The 25,205-nt window shown below is 32.5% G+C and overlaps 2 protein-coding genes across 10 annotated transcripts in view; one reads left to right on the top strand and one right to left on the bottom strand.

The window, feature by feature from the left end:
* Positions 1 to 281: 281 nt before the first annotated feature.
* On the bottom strand, positions 282 to 14,355 carry LOC144844228 (SCO-spondin-like). Its single transcript, XM_078701020.1, has 21 exons — positions 14,261 to 14,355; positions 13,596 to 13,712; positions 12,262 to 12,414; positions 11,578 to 11,742; positions 11,204 to 11,368; positions 9,771 to 9,941; positions 9,094 to 9,264; positions 8,622 to 8,795; positions 7,288 to 7,461; positions 6,628 to 6,798; positions 6,080 to 6,256; positions 5,410 to 5,580; positions 4,914 to 5,120; positions 4,037 to 4,210; positions 3,352 to 3,522; positions 2,899 to 3,069; positions 2,320 to 2,490; positions 1,956 to 2,129; positions 1,492 to 1,610; positions 865 to 1,069; positions 282 to 443 (listed from the first exon to the last, which is right to left on the bottom strand). Exons 2-21 carry the CDS (start codon positions 13,603 to 13,605, stop codon positions 343 to 345), a joined length of 3,195 nt encoding a protein of 1,064 aa, XP_078557146.1. The 5' UTR covers positions 13,606 to 13,712; positions 14,261 to 14,355; the 3' UTR covers positions 282 to 342.
* Positions 14,356 to 16,728: 2,373 nt separating this feature from the next.
* The window catches only part of LOC144844223 (receptor-type tyrosine-protein phosphatase F-like), an 88,904-nt gene continuing 80,427 nt past the window's right edge, over positions 16,729 to 25,205 (top strand). For all 9 annotated transcript variants that reach the window (XM_078701009.1, XM_078701013.1, XM_078701011.1 and 6 more), the window contains exon 1: positions 16,729 to 17,092. The gene's annotated coding sequence lies outside the window, so the exon portion shown is untranslated. The remainder of the gene's footprint in view (positions 17,093 to 25,205) is intronic.

Genomic DNA, 25,205 nt, shown 5'->3' with positions numbered 1-25,205 from the left:
CAATTAAGGATACTTTTAAGTGTGTTATACTGTAATATGGTTTCATATAAAAAAATATACTTCTTAGTTATGCTCATTTAATTTATAATATAATGAAATGTTTCATTCAATATTTTACATAAATATAAAACCATATCTATTTCATGAATAAATCACATGATCAGAAAAGTTCTGTTATATAAACTTTATTTCAAATAGTACTGTAATAATATAATATACAATAAGTAAAGTAATCACTAACTATAATATAAATACAATTTCAAGAAAATTATTTTATGCTGATGATTCCTAAACAAAGTAGAAATAAAAAACTTGTCATAAGGTAAAAATTAAATTAAATTTTCAAAAGACCATGTATTCAATTAGATATATACAACTCAAAATAATCAGTAGAAGTCTTGCTGGGGATGTGTGTGCTGACTGACCAGTGAGGTATTCTGCAACTGTAAGAAAAATGTTATATTTATAGAAGCAATAGAAATAGTTTGATAACAGGGACTGATGAGCTAGAATCTACATGATCTGATGGTCATTGACAAGACCTAGAAACTACCAAAACTGTGTCAAGGTATAGGTTGAGAAAGCATGTCCCCAACTTCCTTGCATACACACAATGAATTAACATGAACTAAAGCTCTGTCTACACTATCAATCTTTATGTGACAAAAAATGTGATGTGCCCATAGACATGGTGATGATACATGGTATCTCTACCATATTTGGGTATATCACTACCATATTTGGGCACATCACACTTTGTCAAACTAGTTTGTTAGTGTAGACAGAGCTTTTACTTATTCTTAGGTGGTCACAAATTGAAACCTTAGGTCAAATTTGTACTAATATAATTATTCAGTCTCTTACCATTGAACTGCATGACCTTTGACACTGTTTCGCCATAAACGTTTCCTGCGATGACTCTGACTTCAAAGTTACCCTGGAACAGCCCCACCTCATCAGAGTTCCTCACTGCAATGCTTCGCTTGGAGCCATAAACTGTACCAAATGTGTGCCAGTCATAGAATGTGGTGTTACCCGTCGGTATGCCTGGGGTTTGTAGTCGTTTAGCCTAAAATAAAGAAATCACAGATCCACATCACACACACATAATTAATGTATCCGCCTATATGTCATGTTTCGAGAAATCTATTCTCGAATAGACCACAAACCTGGACAACTAATACGCACAGGACAGTAGTACATTTTGTAAGCTTCCCCGTGACGCTCTATTTCTCAAAACATGTCACATAATTTTAAGACGGTCTGAATTTTCATCAAATGCCTTATGATATTGATTCTCACTCTTAATTTTGGTGGTATCATACATGCTATATACATGTACAGCTAAACGATGAAACAATAGAATTAATATATCCCATGTAGTGACACAATTTAACATCTCAACTTGTACATAAAGCCTTTATTTCTTACCCCTATGTCATTTTATTCTCTCAAACACTATACGTCATCAAAAATTCATTATCTACCAACCTGAATACTGTTATACTGAGTTGATAGAATTTGTGCGTTGGTGTCCCAATGGAAAATGACAATATATTGTTCACTGCGCACCACTGAGAATGTTATATTTACAGGTGCACTTGGCATTACTGTACAATAAAAAACAAATATATCAAAATGAACATTATTGTTCCATTTGAAAATAAAAAATTGGTGTTGCATTCAAATAATATTAGCAACCTTTCGGTTTCAGATGCGTCACCTATGTAGATGTTGAGTCTAACAGTCATTCTACACACATTTCTGAGCATATGCAGAATGACTTTTCGACTTGAAAGCTGCATAGTTGAGTTGTGCGTCACAGAAAAAAAGGTTGCTAAATGGAATCGATTGATCACTAATAAAGTTGTTTAAAAATAGTTTTTTTAAAGTTGCATAGTTGAGTGGCATGTCACAGAAAAAAAAAGGTTGCCAAATGCAATTGTTCTACAAACCTGGACAACTACTACGCACAGGACAGTAGTACATTCTATAAGCTTCCCCCTGACACTCCAAGCCTCCAAATTGAGGTTGAGGGTCAGAACAGGATCTACGTGAGCTACGATAGCCTAGGTCACATGTCTGACTACAATCTGACCAATCAGACCAAGCTGTCCAACTACCATCCACTTAAGATTGGAAAAAAGTAATATCAGAAGATGTTATATTCTCTTATATGACCGGGGTAAAAATGTGCAGCGCATTGAAATCTTGCTTATATGCGCTATATAAGAATGAACTATTATATGTACATTAATTTTAGTATGTTGTGTAAATTGAATTGTTTAAACCAACACAGATCTACCACAAACTTCCTACCTGGACATTCCATAGTGTTACACATTGTTGACTCTGTTGATGGGCCTTCACAAGGGTCACCACCATGTTTAGGGGATGGGCTATTGCAGACTCTAATCCTATGAGACGGGCCGCCATCACAACTGACTGGACAAAGAGACCACTCGCTCCACTCCGAATAGCCACCATGGACTATTCAAATAATAATATCAGTATGTTATCTGTTATTGTGTCAATAGATGCTTTTTTAAGAGGGTATGCCTACATTATTATAATTATTTATCAAAATATAATGGCTATCATTCAGGCTATTTGCCGTATTTTATTCAATGACTTTAAGCTTCTGGCCCGAACCTATATGGTCACAGATAATAAATCAATTAATGTTCTCTCTGAAAGCATTTCTGAAAATATAGACATTATTAATTGTTGGTGAAGACATAAGACAGTATAATTTAAGAGTGATAGGATTTTTATAAATGATTTAAATATAAATTTATTTCTATTGGTAATAACAACCAAATGTACACTAGACAATCTTTACCTGGGAAGTTTAGTAATGATAGAGGGTGCTAAACATTTTAATCTAGTTTCAATTACCTGGACAGTAGAAAGCAGAGCATAACTTCCTTTCAAACAGAATTCCATAGCATGGATCTCCGCCAAATTGCGGAACAGGATTCGTACAAGTACGCGTACGAAGGGTCTGCCCACCACCGCATGATTTTGAACATGGTTCCCATGGTGACCACTTTGAATAACCACCATGAACTACAGAAAAAAGAATAATTTTTCATTAAATAAAAAAAATATATAAAATTTATAAACAGTAGTCCTACTGAAGATACATTAAGAAACACAGATTTTTTTCAGAAAATAGATTTACATTTTTAATGGTAATAGTTTGTGTTAAAATACAAATTTTTTCTTTTTATTAATTTTAGGTATGTACAAAAGGGATTAGATGAGGGGTGACCTAATGTATTAGAAAATAATATACGGTAGCATTTTACGTGGTTGTTACATGTTATTTAGCAATAACTAGTCATTTACCTGGACATCTGTGTTCATTGCATGTTTTAGTTTCTTGTGATGTACCATTACACTGTTTTCCACCGTACAGAGGTGAAGGGTTATTACAAAGACGAATACGCTTGGATTCACCGCCCTCACATTGCTTGGAACACATAGACCAGTCAAGCCAACGTCCCCAGTTACCATGAACTGTTAACCAATAATGAAATAAGAATAAATGAGATAACAAAACACATTTTAGGTAAGCATTTCCTTGAAGATACATATTAGTATGTTTGAAATATTAATAATATATTAATAATACCAGATATGGCCAAATGTGTTCCAAGTATAATCCCATGCTCAAGTATAATCCCATGCTCAAGTATAAACCAATGCTCAAGTACGTGTAATCCCACCTAAGAAAATCCTAAGCTCAAGTATAATCCCATGCTCAAGTATAATCCTATGCTTAAGTGTAATCCTACCCAAGAAAATCCTAAGCTTAACTATAATCCCATGCTCAAGTGTAAAGCCCATGCTCAAGTGTAAATCCCATGCTCAAATATAATCAAATTTATTCATATACGGTAATATTTATTGACATACACCATTTACATCAGTGGCACTCAATTCTATGAAAGGTGTGTAAAAACAAACATCAAGTCATTTAACAGTGAAACAAAGCTTACATAATGACTAGTTACAAATTACTGCTACTCACTAGGACATTGTACACCGTCATTGCATAATTTACTCCCTGTACTTGGTCCCTGACAGTCGTCTCCATCATACTGTGGTACAGGATTGGTACAGTTCCTATTGTGCCATATCTCAGCACCCCCACAAGTTACTGGACACTCTAGCCATTCAGTCCATTGTGTGTAGCCACCATGGACTGTATAAACAAAAGCACATTTTTTATTTATTAATAGTTTTTTAGTTTAAAATATGTGGTTAATACAGGGGAAGACTGGTGTAGAGGATACATTTTAACTGGGTGCAGAATCCTGGGGAAAATCTTGAGTGGAGTAACATGTCACAAATCATTATCCGTTTGATCTGAAACTGGTTTATGTTTACTACAAAAAGAGCCTTTTTGATATATTTACTTCAACAGTATCATGTATAGGCCTACAGTACCGAACAAAATAACAACATGTATTATTAACTGTAGGCCTATATAAGCAATGGCATATTTAGGGACAAACATGATTTGGGGGTTGACGGTGATGTGGATGGTTACAGGTAAATATCACTGCCTAATTGCTTCTGAAGTGATTTTTTTTATTAATAAAAACTTTTCATCTAGATTTATATTAATATCTGTATACAATTCTTTAAATTAAACCACCTGAAAAGCCGTAGAACTTCTCAGTCTAAGTTAGCCAATAGGGGGCGCTCTACAACCAACAAAGCTATACCTAGCAACCACTAACATCCAGTCATTGCCAGATGAAGACTTGTTGACAACAAGTCAAAACGTCGCACACATTTGTATTGTATTTGTATACTTAACGTAAAGAATTGTATACAGTTAAAGAATATTATTATTAATTATTAAACAATAATTTTTAGCTGTAAAAAAGACTTGAACTTACTTGGACAGAAGTGTTCATTACAAATCATTTCTTCAGTTTCAACCTGCTCAACACCATCAAGTTCTTGTTCTGTGAAATTACTGGGACATGGAAAACCACCATATGCTGGTGCAGGATCCGAACAAGAGCGGGATCTAGTCTGGGTACCACCTTTACAAGGTTCACTGCAATCTGACCAAACACTCCAAGTGGACCAATCGCCATCCACTGGTTAAAATATAACACAAGTAGATTAAAGCTCTATTCCATACAATTCTTGACATTTTGTAAAAATAATGCATATACAGCATATTACTTTAAAAATATTAAACCAGGTCATTCCTTGTCTTAAATGTATGTTTTATGGTAATTATGATTGATAAAAAGAACCTGTTGATAAAAACTATCCGATCTATATCCATACTTATATAGCACCCTCTATAATGTCTTAATTTTTGCCATAATTAATGTTATGAATTATTCATGATTTCTGCCTGAGTTATAGAAATGTCATTACCTGGACATGGCTGATCATTACACATGAATTGATCAGTGGGTTCTTCTGGACACTTGTTGCCGTCATACTGAGGAACAGGGTTGTCACATGTCCGTGTCCTGGTCAGTTCAAAACCGTCACAAGTCACTGGACAATCTGCCCATTCTGACCAGCCAGACCATCCACCATCGACTACGATAATAAAACATTAATTAAATTTTAACTTTTATATGAAATATATATTGTTTTCATTGTTTTAATTGATTTCCTATGTGATTCAATTTTTTTTTAATTATTTTATTTTGGTAATTTTATTTTTAATTGTTGTACGTTAATGTCTTGTCAAATTGTATTTTTGTGAAGGTCCCTAATGATCAGCTTCGGCTGGATGGATCACTCTTGTAAAATGTTGTTGAAATAAAAAAAATTAAAAAAACAATTGAATTTTATTTATTTGTTTTTTGCTTTAATCAATCAATCAATTTATTTGGAAATTGCACCTTTACATCGGTGGCACACACAGGAAGTGGTGCATCCATATTGAACACAATTAACATAAAACGTGGTGATAATGTGGTGATAGTGTCTACAAAACCTAAATAAGCAAAGTAACATTTTAAAAATAATCACTGTATTCATAAAAATAATGATGATAAAAATCATAAATATTTTTCATATAAGGACAACATACTTGGGCAAGGAAACATGTTACATGTTTCAGATTGTTGAGTCTCGTCGACTTCAGGGCAAGGTATCCCACCCCAGGCCGTCGCCGGATTTGTACATGTCCTAGTTCGGCCTCTCATACCACCTGCACAGGTCACACTACAACTTGACCACTCGGACCATAGTGACCAAGCTCCGTTCACTGTCAATATAAAGACATTTTGAAAATTTCATATAAATGTGGAATAGTGAAGAAAACAATTATTTCTAGCATTTGTTAAATTTATTTTTTATTTTTGTTTTAATAATAATTAAAAACTCTTTTATTTATACTTATTTTTTCTTTTTAAAATGTAATTGTTTCCAAAGAAAGATAATAACTAATAGTTAATTTAATTCAACATTTTATTTTAAAAAGAAAATAATCAAAGAGTTAATACCAAATTTGTGCATAAGTGAATAAAGGTAAATTATAATATACAGATTATTTTTTATGGATCAAATTAGAAGTAAATAATTACAAGATTCATAAATAAACAAAAGTAAAGTCTTCACACAAAATAATTCACAAACCGGGACATCCATTTGTGTTGCAATCAATTTCCTCAAAAGGTTCCCCTTCACAAAAGTCGCCATCAAATAGGGGCGGTGGATTGGTACACACCCTGTCCCTTGTGATAGTGTCTCCACCACAGGTGACCGCACACAGTGTCCACGCACTCCACTCAGCCCATCCTCCATGAACTAAATTATTAATATTCATTAACAAAAATACAAATTTAAGAATTTAATTCTAGAATTTATGCAATAAAATAATATAAAATATTATTAATGATATCAATACTATATAATAATTTATATAGAATTTATTTAAAATTGATTTAGAATAATTACGTTGAAGGTGAAAGGCATTACGATCCAATAGGACGTAACATTCCATGAAATATGTGACAAAATAATGTGATGTGCCCATATATGGACATGATGATGTCATATTTGGGCATATCACTACCATAGTTGGGCACATCACACTTTTTTTGTCAAACTAGTTTCATAGTGTAGACAGATCTTAATAGTAGGACATTGTAATATACCAGAGTTATTGTCTCATCTAATATTTTACACTATCTACTATACTATGACTACTATTCATCTAGGAATACAGGTGGTGCTACATATATAATATCTCTCTGGTTTATAGGTGGAAAGTACAAAAAACTAAATGAAACATACCTGGACAAATATGAGTGTTACATGGCCTGCTTTTTTCTGCTACACCATGGCACCATTGTCCATCTGGGGGTGTAGGGGGTGGGTTGGTACAGTTGCGTGTTCTTTGTTGTACACCTGTTTCACATTCCTTGCTACATACTCCCCAATCACTCCACTCAGTATAACCACCATCATCTACACATATCAAATGGTCATAAAAGAAACACTTTTGAACTTTACTAGTCAAATTATAAGTACATTTTAATGTTACGCTCTGTCTACACTATCAAACTTTAAGTGACACAAAATGTGATGTACCCATATATGGACATGATGATGTCATATCACTACCATATTTGGTCACATCGCACTTTTTTTGTTAAACTAGTTTGATAGTGTAGATAAAGCTTTAAGCTTTGTCTACACTATAAGCAAAAATGTAATGTGCCATTGTGTCCATATATGGACACGTCATATTTTGTTGACACATAAAGTGTGATAATGTAGACAGAGCTTTAGACAACCTTTTATATCAACTTTATATAATTTATTCTCATAAAATAATTTTCTAATTGAAACAAAGTATGAATTACCATACCCTTTTTCTTTTTCAATTAATTGAAATCAATATTAATATCGTAAAAATGTGTGAAATACACCCAGAGTTGCAGATAGGGTAACTGGCGTGATAATATGAAAGAATGGACTGGACTCCATACATGTGAGTAGTTGGAGAAGACAGAAAGGAGGTATATCTGAGAGAACAAAAACAGGAGATACTGGCATGACGACATCATAGAATGAGCTGTTCCAACAGCTGCCGACGGAGAAAAATGAAGAAGGGAGATTGGGTCTGTAATCCTCATGACCTCAATGATTACCATAATCATGGGCCTGAGGGAGGCGAGTGTGTCTTATAACCTCTGAAAAGATGAAAAAAATGCCGCTAGATGATATTAAAATATAGCTTTATAGCTATGAATAATAATTTATATCAATTTTTTTGTATTGATTCTCAGTATTATAATAAAAGCCTTCCTGTAGTAAAATGCAATAACGGCACAAATTGCTTTTGTTATGCACTGACTAATGGTGTAGAAAACTTGTAATATTTCACAAATTAAAAATGATTATTATTTCACCTTGAAAAAAGAAATGCATAATAAATATTTGAAGCTAAGCTTTCAATAAATATTCCATGCATGCTATTTTTATTTTAGCTGCAATTTAGTAATCCATGGCTTATACACAATCTACCGATAAAATAATGCATTAAAATCGGTCGAAAATTGGTAGAATCGAAATCTAATACAAAATTCTGACCTTGAATAGAAATTCACAATTATTAAGATTACCTTCACATCTCTGTACATAGCAATCACCTACAGAAGAATTGCGTCCTATGCAGTAGTTGCCACCGTACATGGGAGGGGGACTGTCGCATTCACGTTCTCTCACGTACGTCCCCCCTGCTCCGCAACTCTGACTACAATTTCCCCATTCGCCCCATAATCCCCAGCTGGCGTGTACTGTGGACATAAACAATAAGTTTATATTAATTTGATAATAACAATTGCAAGTACTTGAAAATAATACTAAAGCTCTTGACAAAAAAAGTGTGATGTGCACAAATATGGTAGTGATGTGCCCAAATATGGTAGTGGTATGACATTATCATGTCCACATATGGGCACATCACTTTTTTTGTCACATAAAGTTTGATAATGTAGACAGAGCTTAACAATATTATATATTTTACTCAATGTTTTATTTTTTCTTTTTAAATATTTAAATTAATAATTTAATTTTATGTAATTGATATATTACCTGGGCACAATTCATCAATACAGCTTTCCGCTGCAATTGCTGTTCCTACACAGAATGCACCGCCGTACGTTGGTACGGGGTTGTCACATGCTCTGTAACGCTTCCTTGCGCCCCATCCACATGCCGCAGTACAAGTTGTCCATTCACTCCACGTTGACCAGCCTCCATGCCCTGAGATCAAAACAGACTAATAATTACCCAAGTCATTTAACCTGTTTCCAAATTACAAGACAAGAAATATAACAAAATTTATCTATATTTATATGTTATAAAAGCTGGTTCTGAAACGTAAAATTAAATTAGTAAACATGTAAAAGCCTATACTTACACAAAACAATACATAATATTAGGATATTGATTTAGAAATCATAGTAACTGACTAAAGATAGAGAAAAATTGGAGCCACCCACCAACACTAAAGATAAAAATAAAATTTATTTATAAAGTTTTTGTTGCGTAATAAGACTGTTTAAATAACACAGTATAAAACTGACTCCAAATGACGAGAGGCAAGCCATGATTCAACGTTTCGATCTTTATTTGATCATCATCAGGATTTTTGTATTGAAATAATTCTTAATGTGTGCATGAATAATTAATTAATTAATTTTAATATCATATCCACACTTTTGAGCTAAATCATCTATAATATTACTTAAATAAAGTATGTGGCTTACGAGGGCAAATGATGATGTAGCATTCCCTATTTTGATTATGTGCTCCGCTGCAATCTTTCCCATCATGCATTGGTTGTGGATTGTTGCACCAACGTTTTCTAACTGCTATTCCATAATTACATGTTGAGCTGCAAGCAGTCCATTCGGTCCATTCAGAAAATCCACCATCAACTAGAGACAAAGAATGAAACTGGCGTCACATAAATGTTGTTAAGTAATGTTGAATATGAAAAATATGTAATTAATAAATATATAATAATATAATATGAAATTGAATTTGATATATAAATTCAGTAGAAGCTCTTAAGGAGACACTTTTTGGACCCAACAAAGTGTCTCTTTAAGGGGACACTTTCCTGTGAAAAAAACAAATATATGTTTTAACTCTATTCAGGGAGAAGTGTCCTGGCCGCGAAATCTTTGACGTCTCAAGCAGAAATCAAATCAATTATGGGATAAATTAAGACATCATAGAGGGTGCTATATAAGAATGTACAAAGAGCGAATAGGTTGTATGGCGCAATTTTCTGGACTTCAGATTGTGTAGCTGAAGCCCTCAGTTTGAATCCCATTGAAATCTTTTTAATAGTTCAGAGAAATTATTTAGAGGGCTACTTAGGATGTAGGTCTTGTGCATTATTAATTTATTAAATTAAAAACTTCAAACTCTTCAAAAAAAGGCCATCAGGGTTATATCTGGCGCCCCACCCCTGTCTCATTCATCTCATCTTTTTTCAAAGCTTAATCTTCTCAAAGTCTCCGATATCAATCTAACCCAACAAGGCTCGTTCATCTTTTTTTCTATTAATTCTAACCTTCCCAAACATCTCTGCTCCATGTTCACTCCAAATTCTTCAATTCATTATCATCATACCCGTATTTGTTCAAAATTAAATATTCCAACCCATAAAACCAACCACTTTCAACACAACATTAGGTATTCCGGACCCACTTTTTGGAACGATCTGCCACTCCCCATCTTAAACTCTGTTTCTAGCAAATCATTTTTATCTAAACTTAAAAGTCACCTTATTTCCAAATATTAACTTTGCCTCGGTCAATTTTATTTTTTATTTTTCATTTATATTTTTGTTAAATTTTCATTGTCTGTGTCTGTAATAGGTACGTCCTCCACAAGATGTGTTTTTCATCTTTCTGGGCGTGTACCTTCTTCTTTCGAAATTTTGTTTACATATATATTGTTCATTGAAATCTGTTTTGTATATGAAAGGAGAAAATAAATGTTGCTTTGAATTGAATTGAATTGAAAATGATTTCTGCCTGAGGCGTCGAGGAATACAAAATTTGCGTCCTGGCCATAGTGTTAAAACAAATTGTCCCCTTAATAGGGTTTTTTAAAGGATGGGTTCTACCATATATTAAAAAAGAACATTAGTATATTTAATGATTTAAACAGACAAAAATAAACTGACTTGGACATGGGTATGTATTGCATTCTCTAACTTCACCATCTTCTCCGAGGCAAGGGTCACCTCCATGGTAAGGTCCATCACAGGTACGGTTCCTGACCTCTGTACCTCCTGCACAAGATACTGGACATAATGACCACTCTGTCCACAGTAACCATGTACCATTAACTGTGAAATAATCATTATTTGAATAAACATTTCATTATTTAAATAACAATTTGGTAAAGCATGTATACAAATAAGAAAAATAAAGATTAATAAAATCTAAAAGACTACTATTAAGACATTAAAATGGTATCAACCAAAGAAACAAATTATTTTTTCAGGGCGACAATTATATTTGATGGTATAGTAATTGATTCATGGGTAGTATTTACCTGGACAATACTGAGTATTACAGATCTCTGTTTCATTGTTTGTTCCTATACAAGGCAAGCCATTGTACTGAGGTTCAACACATTGCCTATCCCTTCTTCTCTCTCCTGATCCACAAGTCAGTGTGCACTCAGTCCATAGATTCCATTCCTGCCAGTAACCATTTACTGAAATTTAAACATAACATCTGATTTTAAAGTTATATAATACTAATTGGGTTAGTCTATTTGAACAATAAACATACATTTTTATTAATATTTTATGAAATAGCATGTTTAAACAAAAATAATAATAAATGTTAACTATTTATATCCTACTGCCTTCTGTAGGTACAGTACACCTCCTTTGGGGCACTCTTATTCAGGAGACCCTTGAAATGAATGAAGGATATATGCTGTATATTCTTAAGCCTTGCCTACACTATCAAACTTCATGTGTCAAAAAAAATGTGATGTGCCCAATATGGTAGTGCTATGCTTAAATATGGTAGTGATATGACATCATCATGTTCATACATTTTTTTGATACATAAAGTGTGATCGTGTAGACAGAGCTTAAGGCTATACTTTCCATAGCAACATATTGTATTATGTTTCAACACTAACTACCAACCCCTATTCAGAAAGTACCAACAGTATAAAAGGGGTTATATTGTATGTTATTATATATACTAAACTTATCCTTACTTGGGCAAGGAATACTGACACAGGGTCTGCCTTCAAAATCACTACCCATGCAGTCGGCACCATCACACAAACGGAAACGTGTCTCAGAGCCTCCTGCCCCGCACGATACACTGCAAGTGGACCAGTTGTTCCATTCTGCCCAAGTTCCAACACCTGAAAAGATCAAGATAATCCTGTATATGAATGAGTTTTAAGCTCTGTCTACACTATCAGTTTAACAAAAAAGGTGTGATGTGCCCAAATAGGCTAGTGATATGACTAAATACTGTATGGTAGTGATATGACATCATCATGTCCATATATGGGCACATCACATTGTTTGGTCACATCAAGTTTGACAGTGTGGACAGAGCTTTACAGTACAGTTGCAGGTAATTTATTCCAAGCAATAACTGTTCGATAGAGAAATACTTATTATATAATTAGTTCTGGGTTTAGTTTGAGGAGATAAATTTCTTTTATTCATTCATAAGAAAATATAGTAAAAAGCATAAACATATCAAGATAACAAAGTGAAATATGGACAAAAAGGGAAGGAGAGAAAAGGCAACTACATGCCTATCGAGCTCAATTTCCGTTTCTTTTAGAAGATATGAACCAAATCAAGTAAAAAATTAGGTGATATATATAGTTTACAGCAGAGAATAAATTTGAAATATAAGGAGGTTATTATTTACAATTTTAAATTTATATATAAATTTATATACAAATCAATATAAATCAATCAAAGATTATTGGAAACTGTTTCAAAACCCAGTTGAAGTTTTTCATTAATTTAAATTATTGCCACTTCTCGTCTATTTTAATTTATGTACAGCGCATTGAGAGCTTGCTCATATGCGCTATATAAGAATGAACTATTATTATTATATTTAAAGCCAAGCAGAAGAAATGAACAGTGAATCTAGTTCATGTGTTTTGTAACCCAATGTCCTCAGATTACTTATTTCTGTATATTTAATACTGTATAAAATGTCAACAAATCTGTATGATGATACACTATATAGACACAGTAGTATGATATTAGTGATTTCAGAATTCATTTAACATTTTTATCCATTTAAATTCAATCCGTAGCCGTAGGACATAATCATGCAAACTAAAACCATTTTAAAATAGATTAAGAGGACATTTGGGAAGTTATTGAACTTTTAAAAAAGGTTATGTAAGTAAGTATGCAGTAACATCATCGCCTCAGGATCCTTTTATTTTACCATTGAATAAAAAATAAGACAGTTTTTGTAATTGTAGTTTTTTCAAACTATATACAATTTCCACCTTTTCATTTACTAAAAATTGTGATTTTTAAACTAATGACCTCACTTTTTACATACCTAATGTCATATGTAATGTAGTAACATTGTACAAAGTAGCAAAATGCTAACACATTTTAGTTTGAAAAATGTTGATCTGATCTCATACATGGTGTCTTGAATTCTTTATATCTAAACCTAATGAAATGAATGAAAAAAAATTGTAAAAAATTTACCGGCCAAGCTAGAAAAGTTTATAGCATTCCACAATGCATGGTGGCAGGAATCCCCCATTTCCTTCCCATGTTATCTGTATTAAACCTTATTTTATTTATTTATTAAACCATTTTTAGATAGTAGGCTAGGGCTATTACTACTAGCTAGGCCGTAGGCCTAGATATAACAATTCTGCACTCCTAGCTATAGTTAACTATTAATTCGCATATTGAAAATACTGTACTTAGACCCACACAGTAGCTTGCTTTACCTACCTAGATCTACCCCTAGCTAGCTCGCTTAGTAATTAGGATCTACTTTATTACTCTAGCTAGCTAGGCCTACGCCTAGCCTAGTAAGTAGTAGCCAGTAGACGAACTGAAAGTTTAGGCTAGGTAGGCCTAGACTAGGCTTTTTCTAGTAGGCCCAACTAATAAGAGGCCTATACAAAATATAGATAGGCTTGAGCCTACAAAAATCAGTTAACATAAGCCTGGTGATGAATTTTTTATATTAAATTTAATACTAACAACCAGATTAGAAGGGTTCAATAATAAAAAGCAACACAAATGCAAAAAACACCACCGATAAAAAAGACTCGCGACCGGCTGCAAACTTTTTCGGTGGTGATGATTAATATTAGTCGTACGCCCCCAACGATGAACTACAATTCGTAAATCCCATTGGATAAAAGTTTTCTGCCAATTACAGGAGTGGAAATAGTAGTAAGTCAGTTATAACTCGGTACTAAATCAACATATATAACCGCCCTGGACCTTCACATTCAACTCTATTACAATGGATATAATTAAAAACTGAAAAAAAAACAATATTGTTTCAGTAAAGATATGGATATTTTAAATTATAGTATAGAAAATTAACAGTTTATAAAAAAAATGTATTATGCATAATAATCAAAGAAAGCAAAAAATGCAATACTTACTATACAAGTGTTTCAGTTTTTATGAGTGCATCATTTGGTGTCTACCGCCCTATACACATAAAAATAACTAGTTTTATTAACTGTGATGAATGCGGGGTGGAGACTCAATCAATAGTGAAATAACAAAATTAGTAAACGAAGTATCAAACAAATGATTAAATTAATTAGTGATCTTAGGAATGTTTCTATAAATAGATTAATGGGTTTGAACGCGTGATGAAACAGGGAATTTAAAAATCAACGATATATCTCATCTTTTAATTTGAACTTTTATTAAATCTGCATATAAAATTTACTTTTATTATTCACCACTCCGCTTTTATTTATATAAACTTGTTCTGGTTTTGTTATGCCACAATTTATAATTCATCAATTTATAGATCGTACAGTTACTTGTATATTCCTGAATTCTCGTGTAAAATGGTAGAATCTCTTTCGTTTATAACAACTGTGGACATAATGGTTCGGCTTTAAAAATCATTATTATACTAATAATAATAATGATAATAATAGTGGAAACGACACATTGTCTCTGCCACATCATTGAGGTCGTTTCCATGACATTACCAGATGTAGGGAGAGGACTATGACAATAGGCTACTGGGTCACTTATCTTTTGGTTCGGTCAGTGTTTTTTTTTTCTGTGGATTCGATCTCGTAAATTTTATGCTTAGCGCCCTCAATTTTAAGAACACAAATACATGTCAGCAAAATTAGGAACAAATGTAAAGATGATGCCGATGTTTCTGTAAGATCAAATACGCAATGTTTCCAAAATAGGATCATGGGGTCGCGGTCAAAAAAGGTTGCGAACGAGAATCAATGTTTATTTATTTATTTATTTTTATTTCAACAATATTTTACGAGGATGGTCCATCCAACCGAAGCTGATCCTTAGGGATCCTCACAAAAAAACAACGTTTGAACACGTAATAATAAAAATCAAATTAAAATAATATAATTTATAAAGATATAAATCAACGCACAAAATATTTAGAATCAAAATTAAAATGAATTAAATTAAATTGGCCATCTCAGAAGAAAGGATAGGGAAAAGGAGAAGAAACTAAGAAATTTGAACGAAGAGTAAGATGAAGCAAGTCGGATATCTAAAAGAAGATAATTAAATTAAACTCTCGGATGGAAATGAAATAAAAAATAGACAAAAGGAAATAAATAATGAGAATATAAGATATTATAATATTAAGATTAAAAATTGAATGACGATGTGACGTGACATTTCGCTACAATACTACCTGTAAACAAGCCACATTGGCTTCTGTGTGTCTTCACCATAAACAATGTAAACTGTCTGTTGATGTTGATAAATGTTGTTACACCAGCTTAAAAAAGTACCTGTAGGCCTAGGCCTATTATATTATGCCTCATATATAATTAATTTACGCGTCCGAAAACAATTAAAAAGTTCCCATACTCTAATGGGCTAAATTACGTTGATGGATATATTTGCTTTAATTCCAAAAAAAGTAAATAATATAATTGTATTCAATATTTACTGTTCGGAATCAATAACCAAAGAAAGTGGCCGCTGGAACCGACAAATTACTATATAGGCCTACATTAGGAGGAGTAACGTATAGTAAATTGCGAAATAAGATACAGGAAATGAATGTTTCAAGTTGCGTCGAAAGACACGAAATTAAACATTCTATAAACCATTTTCATTCATAAAGTCTTACACTCAAAGAGATATTGCAATTATGAACATTTAGTCTCTTAATTGAAGCTGCCAATCATCATTTTATGTGACAGAATCCTTACAACTTCAAACAAAGACCATTCAAAGGGTCTGATCAATCCCAGAGGTGTAATTTAGCGGCATTGTTTGCGCTAAAGGTAGATGGAATTATTAATTTTGAGCACTTAAGTACCAAGGTCATTGATACGATGTTAAGTAATTTCCATTCAGATGGCGGATTGATATCACCACCGCCCCATTTCAGCGCTGTGTGTAAACACAGGTTTCGGAATTGTATGTGTGCTGCGTTATGTATTCATGCATAGCTAATGAGGTAACCAGTTTGCTGTGTGAAGTACAAATTTTGGAGAACGAAGTGCGAGAGAGTACGGCTTCAGGAGAGTGTTGGTATTTACTATTTCTATGTGAAAATGTAACGATTTTCTGGACTTACTTTGATGTAGACATTGATATAGTTTATCCAGGAACATTTTACTTGGATACGGGAAATGTACAGACTTGTTTTTCGTATTTTATAAAGGATATTGTATTCATATTATCTTCATCAGTCCGTGTGCGGCTGATTTATTGTCAAGCGGAGAGTGTTTCGCTGCTGCTAGCTGGACCTAATCATTCAGCTCGCCTCTTGTGCGTGTGGTGGATTTTTGTGTTTTACATCTCTCTTGTTGTAATTGGAACCGATAAAGAGGCGAAAACTTGGTAATTGCTTTGTTTATATATTTATAGAAATTTTAATTTGTGAATTCTGAGCTTGGCCTAGCCTATATGTTAATTAGAATGTAGACGAGGAGTTGAAATGAATGAATGTGTACCACTAAAAGATGCTGTGAGAGGAGGAGTGGGATTTTGTTTTCAAGTGGAATTTAATTTATGATGTGAATTGAAATTAAATATTTGAAGAGAAATATTTAATAATATGGGTAACATTTCACCATAATCGTTTTCTTTAGAACTATTTATGCATTAATTCCTAGCAGGATATCATCACTCAATGTATCGGAGACAAATATTTTGTTGTGTAAGGATGAGTAAAGTTTATAAAAAAAGTGCTATGAACAAGGACATGATTTCAGGTATATAAAACTAAAATTGATTGTCACACCGTATCATGAAACATGAACTAGAGTACAGTAATGTTTGGTTGTAAAGTAAAATAATTTACAAATAGTTTGTTGATAAACCCTGAATATGAACTAACTAAATTGATTTTTAATTTCTTGGTGTTAAATTGCTAGCTATCAAAATTGTTAAGTGAAGTTGTCCCTATTACAATGCAATAATTTAATAAATACCGTACTTCCCAATTTGCCAATGCCACCTCAGCTACATACTTTCACGATATAAATTTAATAATTCTGGAAGTAGATTCTGGGCTATCTGTTTTGGAAAGCTTTAATTCGGTTTGTATTGACCAAAATTAATGACATTTTACTTTACGCACTGAGCAAATACCTGAATGTATAGCGTCTTATTGATAATCATCGAAAAAGAGTCGTATGTCGAAACTTCATACACTAGCTGTCTCATTCAACCCGTCATACTTCGTGATGTAACCCAGCTAGATTTTGATTGTATAGTAAACTCATTTCGTTATTTGATGTCGGTTTGTATGTCAACTTAGTTATTGCACAATCGTCTTTCAAAAGGTTAAATCAATTCTACTGTATATGATCATACAAATGTAATGTACAGTAGTATATTTGATTTGGAAAAATAAAATGCGAGTCCAGTACTGTACATGACAAAATGTTTTTACTGCAGTAAATTATGTTTCCTGTTTAATGCAATTATTTACAGTATACTGTAGTAGAAAGCTTTTTTGAGTAATTACTGTATACTGTTAAAATTAAAACAGACTAAAATCATACATTTTTCTATTAAGAAAAAGTAGTAACAGTACTGCAGTAACTGCCGTAATGATTTTGACATGATCTCTAATAATATATACAGTTGTAATGAACATTTTCAAATTAAAAAATTCAATGACATCTAGTCTTTAGTCGTAAAGATTAGCCTAAGTTTACTAATTGTGATAAAACCAGAAACCCAGAATAAGGAGTAACTGCAGTCTAGAGTTTCTATCTTGTATCAGTAAAATAAGAATGTTTAAAGAATAGATATTTAGAAATTAAAAAAAAAGAAATATATAGAATTTAGTTTGAATTCCAAGAATATCTAAATGAAGATGATGAGCTTCAAACGTCATTCGCAATTCTTGAATTAATAATAATAATAGTTATAAAAATGCGACATGTATACAGCGCTATTTAGTAGTATTGATTAACTGTGTCCTCCTTGCCAATATTGTTAAGTAGTATATTACAGGTTAGTTTCAACTCCACTGATTGCAAGATTTCATTCATGGATTTTCCAATAAACCATAGAAATCGGAAGTGAGTGGTACCAGCCAATATTGATAATATGATTTCAAAAACGCTACTTAATATCATAACAAATTCATTGACAATAGTACCGTAATTTGTGAAATGTTATTTTTATTTCAACTAAAATTATTGTAGGTTTGCAATTAAATTCAGTAACAAAAGGAGCAGTTTTATAGTTTTCATTGATTTTTTTATAATATTTATTCGCCCTTGAGCAGCGGAACTAATATAATTAAATTTATATTTGTTGATATAAATTGTAAAATAATAAAAAATAAATATTGTTTCACAAAATAAACATTACGGTATTAATGTGTACATACTGTACCATGCTTGATCATTATATTGAAATATCTGCTTAAACTAGTTAGTTCATTAGCTTTATCAATTTATTCAAATGCTTTTCCCTTTATTATTATGTACATTTTTTGAAGGCATACATTTGTATGACAATAGGAAGAGTTTAATGAGTTTAATGCATCATACTTTGTGTGTTGTAATCTGGCTCATCTCTCTGCTCAAATTAACTAATGAGCTTGTAAATTAAGTTAGCCTTCTGTCTTCATTAGTGAAGTACTGTACTACTGTCTGTATGTAGAGTTACTGGTGCTGTAGTTTGTATACAACTCTACAGTAGTTTTCATCTACAGTACCAACCTACTGTATGCAGAGTTTTTAATGTACTTTTGTACATTCATTTTATTTACTTTTTATCTACTGTACCAACCTGTGCAGAGTTTTTGTTGTACTGGTGTACATTTGGGTACCTGTACTGTTACTATAATGGGCGGATTAAAAGGGGGATTGGGGAGCAGCTGGCCCGGGCCCCCTCTAAGTTTCGCAAATTGCAGTGCAAAAGATAGGACATCAAATTAAGTTTGAACAACACTTCATTTCACTACTTTTAGGCCCTGGGCCCCCCTATTTCAAACTCCTGGATCTGCCACTGACTATCACATTCCATGAAGAAGCGAAGACATGGCCGTGTGTTGTGTGTTCAAAGACCTTCCCTTATATGGAGAATAAGTTCCAATTATTTTTTACTAATGGCAGTCATTCATTGAGACCACCAATATCTTGGTTCAGTCTGTACTGTTTACAGTATACTGTATTTCACTGTATGAATACAGTACAGTTACTATTTTGTTGCAGTATTAAACATGATGATGTTTATTTTGATATTTTTACTGTACTGTATAATACTCTACTTGTTCTATAATAAGTCCATGGAGTATAATCAGTTATTATGTTACACTTTATTAGATTTTACATTATCATTTTATGTTGTGAACTTTATCCCAAATCGCAAGTTATTATAACTACTTTTATTAGTTTATTGAGTTTCAACAGACAGGTTAATAGTCAGTTTACTGAACTGTAAACAACTTTACTTTTTGTTTGAAATATTAAAATATAGATGATTTATTGCCACTTCACAATGTTTTATAGGTTTTGGACTACTTAGGGTCAACCACATATTAGTGAATGTTCTTCCTTCACATTACAGTCACAGTACATTAACTATATTAAGCCCTTGTTATATTTACCTATCTGTACAGTAATATTGCTCTACATTAGAAGTACCTGTACATACTATACATCGAGAAGTAATTGAAGTCGCCTATTAATTAAGCTCTGTCTACACTGTCAAACTAGTTTGACAAAAAAGTTTGATGTGCCCAAATATGGTAGTGATATTCCCAAATAATAGTAGTGATATGACATCACATTTTTTTTTGTCACATAAAGTTTGATCGTGTAAACAAGGCCTTACAGTAGATGCCCGGTGATGCAGAACATTATCTTGTCTATAATCCTAGATTACTTATTTACTGAGTATAAATTAACAAACCCTGACAAGAATTTCACTTTAACAAAAGTAGGCTACTGTAGACAGCAGTTGTTTATTGGCTGCAAAGTACGGTAACTTAATAATAGAATATAATCAAAATATGGTCACTATTTTACCATTCAATTAATTTAAAAATTCTAATTAAATTGTCTACGGCCAAGGCCACAGTCTAAAAATATTAAATTAACTTTGAAATTTGTTTACTCTTCTGTCAGCGTCATTGTTCTGGTTGAAATATTGTTCAATGTCTTCCTTGCTACAGTTTAAGGACTGTTTTAACATTTCAATGGTCGTATTTGCGCTAGAGCACCATGACCAGCTGATATAGACTCGTTGTCTACCACTCAACCAACTACTAATAAAAAGATTTAATGCTTAGGCTATACAAGTTAAAAGAATACTTTAAATGTAGCCGTTTGGAACCACATGGGTGATGCTGTGTTGTATGTGTACCTTGGTGTAGACACAGTGACTCTATCAGCTTATACTGTATTCTGTAGTGGCTTAGGACTTGTATTATTCCCTTTTCAGGAGATGTACAATATGAATAATGCCAGTAAGTAGAGCAAAACTGGAATTCCTTGCATAGTTACAGTATCTCTTCATAACGAAGGTTATGTCATAATTAAAGTTTCTTTCAGTTGTACATTTACCCTAATTGATATTACAATAAAGCAAAATTATATTGTGATTTACTTTTTTTTTTACAAGTAGAATGATATTTTGGTGTAACAATGGTCATTGTGATGCATTGTTTACTGTTATGTATTGTTATGTTAATCTACCACTAGCAATGCTTCAGTTGAAATTTCTGATTTTTATTTGATTGGTAGGTAGGAATTTTGTAGTTAATTCAAATTGTTAGATGTTAGAATTTATAGCCATGACATTTTGGTATTAACTGAAAATCCAAAACTACTACAATAGATTAATTTCTACTACTAGTACTACTGTATATTGTATGAATTCACTATTGATATTACTGTATTGATATTAAGAAAATTATTATTATTATTATTAAAAGTTATTATTTTCATAGACGCAATTTCTTGCAACAAAAGAGACAATTAAAAACAAAACACACTGTATAAAGAACAGAAAATGGTGCTTTATGATACAAATGTGTAATCGTTTTTGACAGTTCATCGTATATTTATATCTAGCGTAATCACCGATACAAATTGCCCATTCAGTTCCTCAATCTGTCAACTTGTTTACTCTTGATTCCTTCGTTGACGTTCGCAAATTAATTTTGGCATGAAATTTACTTGTGTTTTCCCACAGAATGAGAATATAGAGCGAAACTCTCAAATTTCTGACTCAAACCTTTGCATTGTTTAGGACAGTGGGTAAAGTGTAGCTGTATTTAGTTTGTTCTGTGCTTGTTGTATGGCTGCTAGCAGGTAACCCTTTCAGGGCAAGTTGACTGTGAAATCAATGAAATTTTGTCTGAGAAAAACCAAGTATGCAAGGCAATCGTCTGATTTTTGTTTTGTTGTAGCCTATTAGGATAAGCGGCGGGAGTTTATAGGCAGTGTTGATTCAGAATTTATTTTTTAACTATTGACAAAGCACTCTAAAGGCACTGACTGTGTATTAGTGTTGGGTTGTTTTCAAGGCTGTAATTGCGTATTTCGTTCAAGTTGTCTTTGATGTTTCATTGTTGACTTTTTGACTCATATTGGTGCTATATCTAAGGCACACAAGGGGGTTGACTCTCCTGAAGGCCAAATTGATATTTTTTAAGCTTTGAGACTCCAAAAGGTTATAGTCTTTGTGTTTGGTAGTGTTTACCTATTGTTGTTTTTAGTGTATTTTCAGCCTAGGTTTGTACAGTACTTGGATTAATTTGATATTGGTCCACCACCGACAAAATTTCAATAATAATCAGCTGATACCCTATTTTCCATCCAAAAAAAATTAAATAACTTCAGTGAAAGGTAATTCCAGTAAAATGGATATTTGAACATCAACATTTATAAAGGAAAGTTTAAATTTAAATTCATCATCATTAATTTTTTTCGATTATACATTACAATGTCTACAGGTACCATCAAAACTTCTATATTATTATTATTAAAAATATTATATATTATTATAGTACAATGGTATTGTTTTGATAGCCGGTTATAAAAGCTGAGAGAGATGAGCAATTATTATACTAAAGCAATAAAGCGTAATGATATTAACAAAGTAAATGTGTTGATTGAAGCTCGGATCCTTGTACAATGAAATTACACTGATAAGACAATTCCTTTCAAAACTTGTCACCATCTTTTTCCAGTCATCAAACATGGACAAGAAGGTATAATTGAATTCTCTAAAATCTGTTTTGATTTTGTAAGTTGTTGTCAATAGTCATGCATTTTCTACATTTTATTCTTTTCATTTGTGGTGCTTAGTCCATCAGACTTTATTTTCTTTGGATAGATATCAATAAACGTTGTTTATTTTGTGCCTAACTTACCCGGATAAACCAACATTGGCCTATTTCACTTTGAGAAGAGCGCTAAAACATCCCATCAGAAAAATATTTGATAATGTAAATGAATTAGTAAAAGTGAATTTTAAGTTTTGTTTTCATTGTTTTTTAATCACTGTACACAAAACACAGCTATTTTACTACTGGTAATTTTATGTTGTGACACAGACGTAAACACACACTTGATAAAAAATGCACAGAATGGAGAACATGGGTGAAACGTGCAATGTTTTTCTTTGATTAAATAATTTGAAGCTACTGGCAGTTGTACAGTAGTAATTTGAAGTACAGTATCCAGGAAATAATCAAACTCTCTATTAGTATTAGATTCTCAAGAGAAATTAAAAAAACACTTTGCAACAAGTAAAATCAGTGATTTGGCAAATTAATTAATATTTCTACTCGAAATGTGATACCAAGATGGTGGTCCTTTTAACGAGTCTGGCCAAAGTATCACCTTAAAGGTATCATGCGTGATAAACAACTACATGTCTAATTCCGTCGCACGTCACAGATGATAGAAGCCAGCTTGATAGACGTGCCAAAAAATCACCGTAGCGTCCGTTTTTTTACAGCATCCGCGACATTATAGTGCTATGTAATTATTTTATGCTTCTAATATTAAACTTTGTTTATTACTATCAAAGTGACTTTATTTTCTCGGTTTAACTGTTTTTTCAATTTACTTTTCAAAAAAATCTATAAAGAATATTGACTATTTTTTTCAGACCAATTTATGCCAATTTCAGGGTTGGCTAATCCCTGTAATGTAATATAGATAGTTGTGAAGTATTTTTAGACAGCCAGAATTGTTAGAATCAAGTTGACTTGTCCTCGCTGTATTAACATTACTTACAGCTGTTACTCCCGGCTTAGGCTTCCTGGTTTTTCTATGCTTCACAATGGGAAATGGGAGTTATTACAACAGTTTCCATGTCTTCCTGAAGTACCAATATACAGGGATGCATTGGGTGTACACGTCCAGACGGTGAGGCACGTGTAATTCCCAGGATAGATGTAGGATAATGCATCTACCATCTTTAAGTACATTTTTTCCTTCCCTAAGAGACTCGATCTTAGGCCACGACATTTCAAACACGGCCTTGTTTTCTATTGTCATGTTCTGTCATTTTTAAACTACGTTACAAGATGCAATGAATTTTGAATCCTCGCACTGCTGCAATACACACTGGCTGGCATTATCTTCATTAATTACATTTTAAAATGTTCTTTCACATACACACATTACACTATTCAATCTGTTAGTGCAATTATGTGTAACCTTTCCAAGTTAATCCCTCACAAAAGACATGTTTTAATTGATCACGTCCTGTATTGCAGTAATATGTGCATCAGCATTTAATCCAAGCTGTGGTAATTTGTTATTTTTAAAGACTTCATTTACTTAGCTTCTCAAACTGATAAACTGCAAACCAACTGGCTTGTGAAGTAAAATCACAAAATGTACAGATATACTGTACATTTTTTTGGGGAATAAAAAGAGGATTGCATTCGTTAAATTAAGTAATAACCCTGAAGAGAACTAAAATCACAAAATGTACAGATATAAATTTTTAAACAGTTTTAATTTTTTTTGAAATAAAAAAGGATTTGCATTATTAAATTAATTATTTTCTCAATTATGAATAAATTAAATGAAATATATTTCCAATTTTTATTCATTTAAAATTTATTTAAAAATTGTTTTAACAGGATACAGGTGCCATCGATCTTTTTTTTTTGGAATTGGCGGAAAAATATAAATGTTTGATTTTATTATTTTACCATCTGAAAAATGTGTAATATTGTGGTTACTCTGTTTTTCCTTTTACTCTAAATCTATAATGTATTTTCAGCTCTGTCTACACTATCAAACAAGTTTTACAAAAAAAGTGTGATGTGCCCAAATATGGTAGTGATATACCCAAATATGGTAGTGATATGTAATGTTTATATATCATTTATGGGCACATCACATTTTTTTGTCACATAAAGTTTGATAGTGTAGACAGAGGTTTATGTTTCATACAAAACACAGGGATATGTTATGAGGCTTGTAGATTTTCTGTAAATGAAATCTCTTCTCTCGTTACA

The sequence above is a fragment of the Antedon bifida genome, chromosome 6, assembly GCF_963402885.1.
Source record: "Antedon bifida chromosome 6, ecAntBifi1.1, whole genome shotgun sequence".
NCBI classification, from domain to species: domain Eukaryota; kingdom Metazoa; phylum Echinodermata; class Crinoidea; order Comatulida; family Antedonidae; genus Antedon; species Antedon bifida.
Note: the sequence above shows the minus strand (reverse complement) of the source record. Positions and strands in the feature narration are given on the sequence as shown.

Excerpts from the sequence above, each read along its gene's own strand:
- LOC144844228 (XM_078701020.1), bottom strand. Across the intron at positions 8,796-9,093 it reads TATTGATGAATTGTGCCCAG|TACACGCCAGCTGGGGATTA; the intron begins GTAATATATCAA and ends TTATGTCCACAG. Across the intron at positions 3,523-4,036 it reads TGACGGTGTACAATGTCCTA|TTCATGGTAACTGGGGACGT; the intron begins GTGAGTAGCAGT and ends ATTGGTTAACAG.